Source organism: Myotis yumanensis, unplaced genomic scaffold (assembly GCF_028538775.1).
Source record: "Myotis yumanensis isolate MYYU_CA2020_CCGP unplaced genomic scaffold, mMyoYum1.0.hap1 SCAF_5, whole genome shotgun sequence".
Classification (NCBI taxonomy): domain Eukaryota; kingdom Metazoa; phylum Chordata; class Mammalia; order Chiroptera; family Vespertilionidae; genus Myotis; species Myotis yumanensis.
Genome location: NW_027223756.1, coordinates 3,351,723 through 3,365,269, shown reverse-complemented (window position 1 = coordinate 3,365,269; position 13,547 = coordinate 3,351,723). Strand labels below are relative to the sequence as shown.

General features: G+C 46.3%; 1 protein-coding gene across 2 annotated transcripts in view; it reads left to right on the top strand.

Moving 5' to 3' along the window:
- Positions 1 to 13,547, top strand: part of BAIAP2L1 (BAR/IMD domain containing adaptor protein 2 like 1) — a 76,072-nt gene that overhangs the window by 47,327 nt on the left and 15,198 nt on the right. For both annotated transcript variants that reach the window (XM_070414352.1, XM_070414350.1), the window contains exons 4-9: positions 5,924 to 5,985; positions 6,093 to 6,164; positions 7,871 to 8,008; positions 8,617 to 8,769; positions 11,274 to 11,441; positions 13,029 to 13,155. In XM_070414352.1, the coding sequence (XP_070270453.1) occupies positions 5,924 to 5,985; positions 6,093 to 6,164; positions 7,871 to 8,008; positions 8,617 to 8,769; positions 11,274 to 11,441; positions 13,029 to 13,155 (720 nt within the window). The remainder of the gene's footprint in view (positions 1 to 5,923; positions 5,986 to 6,092; positions 6,165 to 7,870; positions 8,009 to 8,616; positions 8,770 to 11,273; positions 11,442 to 13,028; positions 13,156 to 13,547) is intronic.

Sequence of the window (13,547 nt, the reverse complement as noted above, 5' to 3'; positions counted from 1 at the left end):
ATTAGCATATTACACTTTGATTGGTTGAACAGCCAACCGGTTGACCAGACATTTAGCATATTAGGCTTTTATTATGTAGGATGTAGCCTTTTCAGACTGGCTTCTTTCACTAAGCAATGTGCACTTCAGCTTCCTCCATGTCTTTTTGTGACTTAATAGTTTCTTTTTCACTCCTGAATAATATTCAATAGTACAGATGTACCATGGTTTGGTTATCCATTCATCTTGGTTGCTTTCAGTTTTTGGCAGTATGAATAAAGATGCTATAAACATTCATATACAGGTTTTTCTGTGAACATAAGATTTCAGGTAACTTAGATAATGGTAAGACTATTTACCTTCCTAAGAACCTGCAGGTCTGCCTTGTCTAGTGGCTGCACTGTTTTGCATTCCTGCTAGCAATGAACGTAAGTTCTATTACTCCACATCCTCACCAGCATTTGGTGTTGCCTGTTTTCTGGATTTTAGCCATTCTGGTAGGTGAGTGGGGGCATTTCATTGTTGTTTTCATTTCCGGTTCCCATTGGCGTATGATGCAGAGTATCTTTTCAAATGTTTATTTGCCATCTGTATGTCTTGTTTTGGTGAGATATCTGTTCAGATCTTTTGCTCTTTTTTAACTGAGTTGCTTGCTTCCTTATTGTTGAGTTTTAAGGGTTCTTTACGTGTTTTAGATACAAGTCTTTTTTTTTTTAATATATTTTATTGATTTTTTACAGAGAGGAAGGGAGAGAGATAGAGAGTTAGAAACATCGATGGGAGAGAAACATCGATCAGCTGCCTCCTGCACATCTCCCACTGGGGATGTGCCTGCAACCCAGGTACATGCCCTTGACCGGAATCGAACCTGGGACCTTTCAGTCCGCAGGCCAACGCTCTTTCCACTGAGCCAAACCGGTTTCGGCATAGATACAAGTCTTTTATCAGTTGTGTACTCTATTTTCCCCCAATCTGTGACTTGCCTGCCATACTGTCTTATTCTTTCTCTTTCAGCCTTTCTGGGCCCCTATATTTAAGGCCTCATCTAAGCAGGATAGAGTTGGGTGTTGTTGCTTTTTTTAAAATCCTAACAATCATCGTCTTTTATTTGGACTATATTGTCTATTTTTTTTTTAAATATATTTCTTTATTGATTTCAGAGAGGAGGGGAGAAGGAGAGAGATAGAAACATCAATGATGAGAGAGAATCATTGATTGGCTGCCTCCTGCACACCCCACACTGGGGATGGAGCCCGCAACCCAGGCATGTGCCCTTGGCCGGAATCGAACCTTGGACCCTTCAGTCTGTAGGCTGATGCTCTATCCACTGAGCCAAGCCGGCTAGGGCATATATTGTCTATTTACTTACATTTTTTGCTTTCTACTCTCTGTCCTACGTTCATTTCTTCTCATCCTCTTTTTTTTTTTTTTTTTAACATATTTTATTGATTTTTCACAGAGAGGAAGGGAGAGGGATAGAGAGTTAGAAACATCGATCAGCTGCCTCCTGCACACTCCCCACTGGGATGTGCCCGCAACCAAGGTATATGCCCTTGACGGGAATCAAACCTGGGACCCTTCAGTCCTCAGGCCAACGCTCTATCCACTGAGCCAAACCGGTTAGAGTGCATCCTCTTTTTTAAGGGCAAGAAGAAACTAGCTTGGTAATTAGGCATTTGATCCTTTCAGGTGTACCCTGGAGGTGTTAGCACGTGTCCTTTCTTATCAAAGTCAGATGTTAGTGGCACTGCACTTTCACCTCAGACAATGAGGGAACTTTAGGACACTACGTAACCCTATTGTGTAGGCCCTGTGTGTCCCATTTGTCTTCATCAGATGGGATACACGGTGATGAATGGCAGAATAAGTATAGTCTCTGTGCAAGGGGTCAGTGAGGACTGTGGTGCTGCAGTGGGTAAGTCAGAGGCCCGACTTTTGGAGGAACGTTCAGTGATGCTCCCCTACTCTTGGCATTACCCCTCCATGCACATTGTTCACTGGGACGTGTCAGCACCGACCAGAGGAGAGCGCCGCCCATTGCACCCAGGGACTGGGTTTACATAGCCCCTGGAGCTATTCTTAGGTGGCAAAGCCTTTCAAGTGAGGTCACAGGTTCATGACATAATTGGCCTCTCAGCCTGGGTGGGTGACTAATCCTTGCACTACCTACTTGTGTAGTTTACTTTTACTTCCATTGTATTTTCTCCTCTCATTTGAGATTTGGAAAATAGTCAGGAAAAGTGGATCCTTTCTTCAGTAACATTTTTGGTCATTCTACGTTAATCCATGCAGTGTAACTTTAGGCCAGGCTGGCTTCTACGCTGTCGTTTCATTGTCTGCTTCCACTTGAAGTAACATGGAGGCCGTAGTGTGTGAGTCGGTCATTGCTCTGTGCTTTCTTAAAATAATAAATGTGCTCTGATTACCCGTGGCCAAATATAAACGGAAAATAACATGTATGGCTTTATATTCACATGTTCTGTGCTATTCTGGTCCATTAGTGTCCCCATTCCGTTCCTCTAAATTTCTACTGTGACTTGATGAAGAATTATCTAGTTGAAGATATATTAATAGTCCAATGACTAGTCTGTATTTCAGATGAAAACTATGTGTTTATACCAATACTCTTTTATTATTATTATTATTATTATTATTATTATTATAGGGGAGAGAGACTTCGATTTGTTGTTCCACTTATTTATGCATTCATTGGTTGATTCTTATATGTGCCCTGACTGGGGATCGAACCTGCAACCTTGGTGTATTGGGATGTCGCTCTAACCAACTGAGTACCCGGCCAGGGCCAATACCAATACTTTTTAAAAATTTTTATGTAACTTTATTTTAAGTTCATACTTCCTATTGTCTAAATATATACCTTTAGACAATATTGTCCCCAAAATGTTGGACATATTTGTTCATAGTACCTAAAATTCGCCATTATATGAATTTTAGGGAAAAATGAGTGGTAGACATTGACTTTTAATTATGTCAAGTTCATGATTTTAAAATAGCTATATTAACTTAAATTCCTTTAATATTGCCATTTAAGAACATAATATACTCCGACTTAGTCACATGACTGTACCTACTATCAGTTTCTTCCCAAAATGTTGACTCAAAACATAAAAGGGAAAAAAAGTAAATGGTTGATTTGTTACACGCTGTGCTGTGATTTCTGGGATCAACACGTTAATTCCTGTTTGGGTGTGTGTGTTTAGTTCTGTTCCATTAGAATCTGGGCTGTGCTTTCTCAACTCCACCCTCTTTTTTCAAAAAATATTTTTCTTAAATGTAATTTATGAAAAAGTAGATTACAGGGCTAAGAGTAAACAAACGTGTGTGATACCACGTTCAGACATAAAGCAACACGTAGTACCTAAGAATAAACTTCTGTAGATTAAACATAAAGGCCGTTTTCATGTTCTGTTTCAAAATACACTGTTGGCAGCTTGCATGGTCACAATAAAGATGTTTTCTGATCCTTTTTATGACCGAGCACTCCATGGCTGCTGCTATGAGGCTGGCATTTAAATTCCACAAGCTGCAAGGGACAGGAATAACAAGGGTAGGGGCAGGTGTTTGGTTCCTGCCCACAGAGTGAATGGGCTTTTCACTAAACCTTTTGAGCCTTCCTTCCCCCGCCCCCCACCTCCCACCCGCTGCCTGCTGGGAGGACTGTGGGCAGGAGGCCGAGAGTGCTGAGGTGGGTGCGGGGAGCAAGGGGGGTGCAGGGAGCGGGGCCTCCGCCAGAGCGCAGTGCAGCAGTGCCCACACTGGCACAGACTTCTGTTTTGGCAGCTCGCTTCTCAGAGATCTACATTATATAAATAAGGTTATAGAAATAAAGTTCCTGACAGTACGAACAAATACAAATGCCTTGATTCTAGCTTAAATCACTCTGACTGATTTAAGCAAAGTTGTTTTTAGACTTTTTTTATTTTTTTAAGTAGATCTGATTTGCCAAGAGTAGAGTGTTTGATTTTCAAGTAACGGAGGTGGGCTTTTGCCATTGTTTTCTTTATCTGCCGCCAGGAGTTACTTATGTGTTTAACATAGATGTGAAAGTTACGTGGGTTGTTGCACTATCTGAAATGACCAAATGATATAAAGTGACATGGATGTAATTATATTCTTGGTCACGTGAGGGCTTCCTTTGTGAAGAACTCTGTTCCGTGTTGAGCTTCAGGAGAACTTAATTATGGGGTAAATGAGGGGTGTAGAGCGGGCACTTTGATTACTTGGCGTGGTGGACCCGTGGGCGCTGGGGATGAGTCTGCCCTCACTCTCCAGCAGGCTGTTCTGTTAGGGGCTCCTTAGGGACTACAGGCTCTGCACCTGTAACCTCATCAAGTCCTGTCTTACAGGAGGTTCTCTGCCCCCCACCCACCCCCATGGTCGGACCACTGTCATTGTAAGCAGAGCTGTGCAGGCGGACTTCCTGCTGAGGAGTTGGTTCATCTGGGACGCCATGGGGAGGGACCTGTGACCTTTGCATTTGGAAAGACCCCTGGCACCTGTGAGGAAGAAGATCAAAGAGAATAAGCTGGGAGGCCAGAGTAATGATAAGAGCGTGGCGGGCGGGGGGGGGGGGGGGGGGGGGGGAGGGCACCCTTAGAGGGCCACCTGGCAGGTTGGACTGGGGGACTCCTCTTCCTCCTCTGGTGGAACACGTGCTGCTCCCATGTGCCTTCTCTCCTGGGCAGGGAAGGGCTGGCACACATGTTACCCAAGGTAGCAGGACGAGTAGGGGCCATGGTTTCACCCTAGAAGTGGCCCAAGTGATGGCACCCCATGCACAAGGGAATGCGTCTTTGGCACTGGGTATCACACAGGTGTGCCCGGCTGGCTGGCAGCCACGATCTGGGGTTAGAGAGCGGGTGAGTTCACTTTTAGACATGTTGAATGTGCGGTGCCTAACAGGACATTCGAGTGGACATGTTCATTTCTGAGTCTGAAGATGTAGGAAAGGCTGGGCTAGCCCTTTGAAAGTCGATGTCTTGCAACGTTTTGAGAACAGGGCCTGGTGGAGTCATCGTGTGGAGGTGTGGCCGAAGTCCTAGTCCAGTCGGTGTTCTTTTCTCTCTCCACATACTACCTCATCCATAGCCTGTCATTTCCCCCAGAGAACTGTGGGTGACCTGCCAGCACATTTAATCTCTTGGTCTAGTCTGGGGTTTGTCCATGTGGTTTTTTGGTTTTACCAGCTCTTAGCTACCAGACTATTTGGTTCCTGTAGATAAGTTGGCAGAGAGAAGCACTCATTCATCTTCATCAGAGTTAGGAGCAGAGATGTGCACGAAGCCGTGAGCGGCCATGAACGGCGGGAGATGTGCTTTCCAAGCAGGTGCTTGTCCCGCTGCTCTTTGGAGTAAGCCCCCCTTGTCCTGGGACATCCTGTCTGTCACGTGCGATGGTCCTTAGAATGGACAGCGTCCCAGGAGATGCGAGGCAGAGCGCCGTCCCGCCCGCCGTGGGTTCCACAGCATCGTATCTTCCAGATGAAACGAGAACTAATGTGAGAAACAAAAAAAGCTTTTATCTTTTCTGACTGATAGAAACTCAGACTGCTCTAGGGAGTAGATAAAAATAAAGCATTTGTTCCTATAGTTAGTCACTATAATGACCAAGAGAATCCTTTTTAAGAGAATTTAAAATTAAACCAGATAAGTTGAGCGCAGGGAATGAACAAATATAGAAAGAACAGGTGAGTTTTAAGACAGACTTGGCATTCTTTTAAGGGAAGGGTATTTTAGAGTGAGTTTGTGACCAGCTGCGTCCCCTGTGCCCACCCCATCATGGGGCACGGTCAGCTGTCTGAGTGTCTGGAACGGACGCCCACGGGTTCTGGGGGCAGCAATGGACTGTGAGGCACTTTTTTACTTGCCTCTTTACAATACCACACAATGGCTTCCCCCCCTAACTTGTCTGGTTTTGTTCTCAGGCCACGTTCTCATAGAGATTTCAAGTACCCACCAGAAACTTGATGAGAGTTTTAGAGAAAATGTATGTGAACTCTTTTTCTATTTTTACAACATGTATTTCTTTTTAAATTTTATTTTGCTTAACATCTCAAATCTGATACGAATATTTTTATTTCCTTTTGTTAACAGTTCAAAGCATTCCACAAAGAGATTATACATGAGCTGGAGAAGAAGACAGAACTTGACGTAAAATACATGACCGTGAGTATTCGGCGTTGCTCTGCCTCCGTGGTGGAGGCAGGCGCGGGCACGGGGCCTGGCTGTCCAGGAGGCTGCACTCACTTGACTCTGAGCCTGACTCAGCAGCAGATATGGAGGGAGCTCGTGTTGAGGGTGTGCACGATGCACAGACAGACAGGTCCCTTGAGGCTGAGTGGGCTTGTTTCTTCTAACACTCAGGATTCTTATTGAAAAGCATAGAAAAAATACTGCGAGGAATCCTGCTGCTTCTGGAAGCCTTGCCCCCAAGCCCACACACGTGCTGGCGACAGCTGCATCTGTGTTGGAGCAGCTGTGGCCCTCACAGCCGGCTCCGTGGGACGGGGGGTGTGGGAGAGCACCGTCTGGGTGCCAGGTCTGATGGCAGAGGCCGCTCCTGCGTTGACCTCTTACCGCCACCTGGTGTTGTCGGTTCCAGCAGTTTCCTCCTTCCTGGTCCTGCCCGGCACACAGGGCTCTTCCCATTTCCCCCGACTGCCACCCAGAGTCCCCTTTCTTCTCACCAAGACCCCGTGCGGCAATAAGCCGTGCTCAGAGGAAGGCGCAGGACCAGCTGAGGCTGCGGAGCGGGGTGTGATGCTAAGCACTTTGCATCCCTACAGAAATTCCGAAATGTGGGAACGAACTCATATTATCCTCACTGTACAGATTAGAGGGCAGAAGTGGACCTTAGAGAAATTAAGTAGTTGCTGAAGTCGCACAAGAAATGAGGGAGGAACCCAGAATTTTAACCTAGGTCTGTCAGGCTCCAATAAAAAACTGTTGCACAGCTCCCAAATGACCGGAGTTGATTGTACTTCTTCAGTCTTTTTCTTGAAATCATAAGTCATAAAACAGGAACCTGGGATCTAATATTGTTGACTTATTCTCACCAAAGTACTGACCACCCAGTGTCCAAACACCCTGGAGGAAAGAAGGAATAAGAGAAAGAAAAGATGTTGTCTCCTGAGAGCTGCCCTCTGGTCAAGAGCCCCTCATATAAACAGAACTTTAGGACAAAGCATCAAACCTTAAAGTTGACGGGAGGGGAAGTGTGAAGTGAGGGTGTGCAGGACCACAGCCCAGGGAGGGTGGTGTGAAGTGAGGGTGTGCAGGACCACGGCCCAGGGAGGGTGGTGTGAAGTGGGGGTGTGCAGGACCACGGCCCAGGGAGGGTGGTGTGAAGTGAGGGTGTGCAGGACCACGGCCCAGGGAGGGTGGTGTGAAGTGGGGGTGTGCAGGACCACAGCCCAGGGAGGGTGGTGTGAAGTGGGGGTGTGCAGGACCACAGTCCAGGGAGGGTGGTGTGAAGTGAGGGTGTGCAGGACCACAGCCCAGGGAGGGTGGTGTGAAGTGAAGGTGTGCAGGACCACGGCCCAGGGAGGGTGGTGTGAAGTGAGGGTGTGCAGGACCACAGCCCAGGGAGGGTGGTGTGAAGTGAGGGTGTGCAGGACCACGGTCCAGGGAGGGTGGTGTGAAGTGAGGGTGTGCAGGACCACGGCCCAGGGAGGGTGGTGTGAAGTGAGGGTGTGCAGGACCACGGTCCAGGGAGGGTGGTGTGAAGTGAGGGTGTGCAGGACCACGGCCCAGGGAGGGTGGTGTGAAGTGAGAGGCAGACCGGCCACACCCGTGAAAATGCTGGCAAAATAGCTGCCTTCGGGTTTGTATGGTGCTGCTATAGTCAAATAAGTGCAACGTTTAACTTGCAGGCCACTCTCAAAAGATACCAAACAGAACACCGGAATAAATTAGATTCTTTGGAGAAATCTCAAGCTGAATTGAAGAAGATCAGAAGGAAAAGTCAAGGAGGACGAAATGCAGTCAAATACGAACACAAAGAAATTGAGGTAAGCTCTTCAGCATGACTTTGTTTGTTGGTGATGATTTATAGTTTTCGGGAAGAGTTTACTGCAGTTAGCCCTTCATCCACTTATGGCTGAGCTGCTGTTGAAGTTAAAAGTGAGCATCTGACTTCGCATTGTGAGCTGCTGCAGACTTTTCCAGGGTGAAGCATGCTTAGTCAGTGGCCTCTTAACAACATGAGCGTTTCCTGCCCACTCAGGGAGGGTGAGCATTGTTACCCCCATTTTACAGATGGGGAGGGGGCTTAAGTCAAGTCATATGGTTGACACTTTGATTTGAACTCAGACTTTCTGATTCTAAAGCAACAGGCTCTTCTCCCTGGAGTACAAAGCGATACTTTGTGCCAACAGCCCCCTGGAATGTAAGGCCTTTGGCAGCTTCTCTCACAGAGGAGTCTGGGATCTTGATAAAAGTGATGCTATCTGCTCGGGCCAGGTTACAACTTAGTTATTTTGTGTAACGTTTATCTGTGTTTAGTAGTTACTCCTTTATCCAAATAAACCGAGTATAAAGATGGCGGAAGATAAATGCTGGGCTGAGCAGCTGCTTGATTCCTCCTGTCATACTGCATAACTGCTCCTTGCTTTCCTAGTACATAGAAACCGTCACCTCTCGCCAGAGCGAGATCCAGAGGTTCATCGCGGAGGGCTGCAGAGAGGCGCTCCTGGAGGAGAAGAGGCGCTTCTGCTTCCTGGTGGACAAGCACTGCAGCTTCGCCAGCCGCACGCAGCACTACCACCTGCAGGTGCGGCGGCCGCTGTGTCCCGTGGATTGGTTTTATGTCGTCTTTAAATGCCCTTGAGATGCTTTTAAAGGCAGTTCCACACAAACCCCAACACAGAGCAGCGGACCTATTTTGCCAATGAGATTTCAAACAGTTTTTGGCCAATTTGAATATTTAACTTTTAGACATTTATAGACATATAGATGTTTATAATTTTCATTAGTGTAGTTATCCGTCCATATTTAAAACCATTGATAAAGTAGTGTTCAGTAATTGAAAAATGGTATGTTTTTCCTTTTCTCGCCTGTCCAACTCCCAGGGCCGCATCTTCGGCCTCAGTGCCTTCATCAGAGCCACAGAATGAGGCCTGGGCCCAGGTCCACTCCCCACATGGTCTAAGATGCTCACCTCGAGGGTCCATGTGTATGTGTCCCTGGAAATTGTACCCAGGCCGCAGACCCCATTTGCAGCATCAGGGCCCGTGGTCGGAGCTCCTTTTCATTCTTCTTTAAAGTGTTGGCAATCTCGTCAGCTTTCCTGCCCTCCTTCACAGCAGCTGTGAGCTTATATCCCCAGAAAACATTACAAAACATGCACTCAATGGCCTTTCCTCTTTGTTAAATTATGAATTGTGTTGGGTTTATGTAAGCATCCAAAAGTAGCATTGATTGACATCAGTTATTCATTGTTATTCATAATAAAGTAATTTGGAGAGTGCTGCATGATATGAGGCACTAAGAGCATGGTTATAAGGCAACTTCCCCTTTTTTTCAGGTGAAAAAAAACAAAACAAAACTTGGCCTTGTATGTATGCGTATATCATGTTATGTGTTCTATAAAGTCTTTAAGAAATATTTAGCCACCAAATCTAAATAGCAAAGATCTGCCCAGCCGGCACGGCTCAGTGGTTGAGCGTCGACGTATGAACCAGGAGATCAGGGTTTGATTCCCGGTCTGGTCTGGTCTGGGCACATGCCCGGGTTGCGGGCTCGATCCCCAGTGTGGGGCATGCAGAAGGCAGCCGATCAATGATTCTCTCTCTCCATCCTCTCTGAAATAAATATTTATTTGAAAAATAAATAGCGAAGTTCTAAACTTGTTACAAGCATGAACTGCTCCCTTAGGTGATCACTTTTGTCACCAGTGCATCTACTAGTTCCACATGGGAGGGTGCCCTGGGGCAGGGTCGTAGGCTGGAGAGGACAGAAGCAACCGTGAAGTTCTTTGGCGACGTCCTGTGGGCGATGGGGCACTCAGTGTCGTGAGGTAACCTGGCCAACTTCTGAGAGCTCTAGTTGTTAGCAATCTTTCTTACACTTAACCTTGGGTCCCAGTTAGGCTTTTTATCATTATTTTTAAAATATATTTTTAATGATTTCAGAGAGAGAGAGAAACATCAACAATTAGAGAGAATCATTGATCAGTTGCCTCCTGCACAACCCCTACTGGGGATCAAGCCCACAACCCATGTATGTGCCCTGACCGGGAATCAATCTGTGACCTCCTAGTTCATAGGTCAAAGCTCAACCAGTGAGCCATGCCAGCCAGGCCCAGTTAAGCTTTTTAGAGGGACACAGACCAAATCTGCTTTTCTATATGCATCTCTTCAACTTTCTGAACATCCCTCTGTGCTGTCTCATACCCCAGCTAAGGCACCCAGTCCTGTCAGTGGCTCCTGGGTGAAGCAGGCTATGCAGTTAGTGTGTCGGGGTGACAGCACAGAGGTGGTTTGGGAGACAGGCTTTGCCCTCTCAGGATTTCCACCAACACCCCCAGCCCATACCTGATGAGCAGAGACTCTAAGTAAAAATAGTGTGTCTGCTATGAAACCAGTTCCAAGGAAGGCCCCCTGCTTCCCTTTTCCAAGCAGATTGCTGCCCTGGAAAAGACCTTCAGGGAACCTCCAGCTGTAAGAAGCAAAGCCAGGCTTGTGGGAGCCTCTGGGGTTGTGGGACTTCTCTCTGTCCATCTGTGACTCTGCTGCACAGTTCAGCCCCATGGTCTGCCAGCCCAAGGGCCAGAGCGCCCCTCAGCGCTGGCGCTGACTGCAGGGCCCACCGCACTTTGCCTGTAGCCCCTCGTCTGTGCACAGTTCTGACTCCTCTGACTTGTAAATCCGGTTTCCCTAAGCTGAGTCCACTGGGTCCCCCACCCGTCTTGGCGGTGTTTTCCATAGGAGAGAAAGCGGTGGTTGGCATTTCTTGGTGATTAATACGGATTGCTCAACCCTTCCCTTTTAGCTTTAGAACTTGTTCTTAATCATTTACAGTCCTTATATTAGTCTTAATTATTCACAGGGAGGGAGAAGATAAATTCTTTTAGAACAGAAGCCTACAACCCTCTCAGCAAATAAGACAGCAGATACTCACAAAGGCTCAAACTACTCCCTGAATTTCACTCAGAGCTCCCATACTTCTGGTGATAAGCCGGCAATGCATTGTCAGTGATAATCATTTGATGTAATTTTTGTCAGCTCTTCCGACAATACACATTTATCTGCCATTGTGTTTCCTTTGGATTTACAGTCGGCAGAATTACTGAATTCCAAACTGCCCAGGTGGCAGAAAACCTGCGGTGATGCCACCAAAGTGCCAGAGGAAGTCATCAACATGATAGAAGAAATAAAGACCCCTAGCTCCACCCCCACGTCCTGGACGCCTCAGCCTTCGCCAATGGTCCAGAGAAGCAGTGTGGTAGGAACCCACTACCTCCAAGATCTCAATTGTGTATTTGCATATTTAAAAGATATGTTTTTATTGATTTTAGAGAGAGGAAGGGAGAGGGAGCGATAGAAAAATCAATGATGAGAGAGAACCATTGTCAATTGCCTTCTGTACTCCCCCTAATGGGGATTGAGCCCAAAACCCAGGCATGTGCCCTGACCAGGAATCGAACTGGTGACCTTAGTGCAAGGGACAATGTCCAGCCCACTGACCCACACTGGCCAGGGCCAAACAATCCACCTTTCTGTGCAGGAAGTGATAACTACTGGAGCTAGGTGTTGGGTGCATGGAGATTTATGGTGCTATTCTCTCATCCGTTTGAAATCTTTCTAAAATAATTTTTTTCCCATTTCTTTTTCTGCCCTCAAAACAATAACAACTGATGGGCTCATTAGAAGAATGGAACTGCTTGGAAAATTAAACCGAAACACTTCCAAAACACAGTGCAAACACAGAACGAGGACTTTTTTTTTAATGGGAAAGAGGAGAAACATGTTAGGCCAGCTGAGACATGGGAGGTACACTCCACTGCCTGCCCAGCATCACCACCGATGTCTAATGGGGATCTCACATTCACCTGGTCCAGAACCAGTGAACGGCAGTGTCGTCCTTCCAGTAGCTCAGACACAATGCGGCAGCTCCTCTCTCTTGTTCGCTTATGCCACTGTCAGTCCATAGGCCAACCCTAACGTTTCCATCGTCAGAGCATGTCCCAGTCCAGCCCCTCAGCCCTGCGCTGCTCTGACTGCAGCCCCTCAGAGAGACCGCAGCAGCCTCCCGCCTAGTCTCTCATGTGGCAGCCAGGCCGATCCCGGACGCGCAGAAATGACCAAAACCTCGATAAGATTGCAGAATGTTAGGGATAAAGAGAAAATTTGGAAAACCTCTAGGGAGGGAAAAAACAGATTATTTACAAAGTAAAGAAACCTATGCAGACCAGATTTCTTGTTAACAAAGCAAGATGTTAGAAATTAATGGAACAGCCAGCCGGTGTAGCTCAGTGGTTGAGACCCATGAGCCAAGAGATAGCTGGTTCGATTCCCGATCAGGGCACATGCCTGGGTTTCGGGCTCGATTCCCAGTAGGGGGTGTGCAGGAGACAGCTAGTCCATGATGTTTCTCTCAATGTCTCTCTCTTCATTCCTCTCTTTCAAAAAAAAATCAATAAAAACATTTTTTTAAAAAAAATTAATGAAGCAAAGCACTCAAAGTTCTGTGGAAAAATTATTTCAGATGTAGAATCCTCTGGCCGAGTAGCACTGACGAGGGAGCCTGAAATCCACAGAAGGAAAGCAGATTACTGGTCACCAGGGGGCGAGAGTATCGGGAGTGCCTGCTTTGTTTTTGTTTTGTTTTTAAAGATAATGGTTTTGTTTTTTTAAAGACAAAAAATGGAAAAAATATATTATTTAAATAATTCAAGATGGGGTATTGCCCTTCAACTAAGGGAACTTGGGGAACTGTGGGACTTAGAGCATGTAATGTGGAGCAGCCTGGAAAACTGTACTTCCATTGCTATGTTAGACTAATAGTAAACTAATGAAGACTTTTTCACAGGCTGGGAAAGACTACGACACCCTTTCTAAGTACCCACCCAAGGTGCCCCCGGCTCCTTCAGGCAGAGTGGTCACCAGCCCTTTGATTGATATGTTCAATAACCCGGCGACAGCTGCACAGAACTCGGGTAAGGCATTTTTCTGTAAAATTCCTGTCTAAAACTTTAAAATCAATATTTTGGATAAATGCATCTTGAGGTAGCGGTGACTAAGCATGTATATGGCACATGTCCAACACTGAGGAGCTTACACCTCAGAACAAACACAGGTCTGGGTTTGTGGAAAAACCAGGAGACGTGTTATACGTGACACCTTTTCTGACACATACTAATTCTGTATACCGATTGCTGTTTACAGGAGTAAATGTGCTATTGAAAGGTTGTTTTTGAAATAGGATATGATGTACAGAGAGCCTCCCACTGTGTCCTGTATTTGGTGGTAATTGTAATAATTTTTTTTCAATAAAACTATAAAGGTTCACGTAACAAAATTGTGGTTGTTGATCTTACCAATAGGCTCA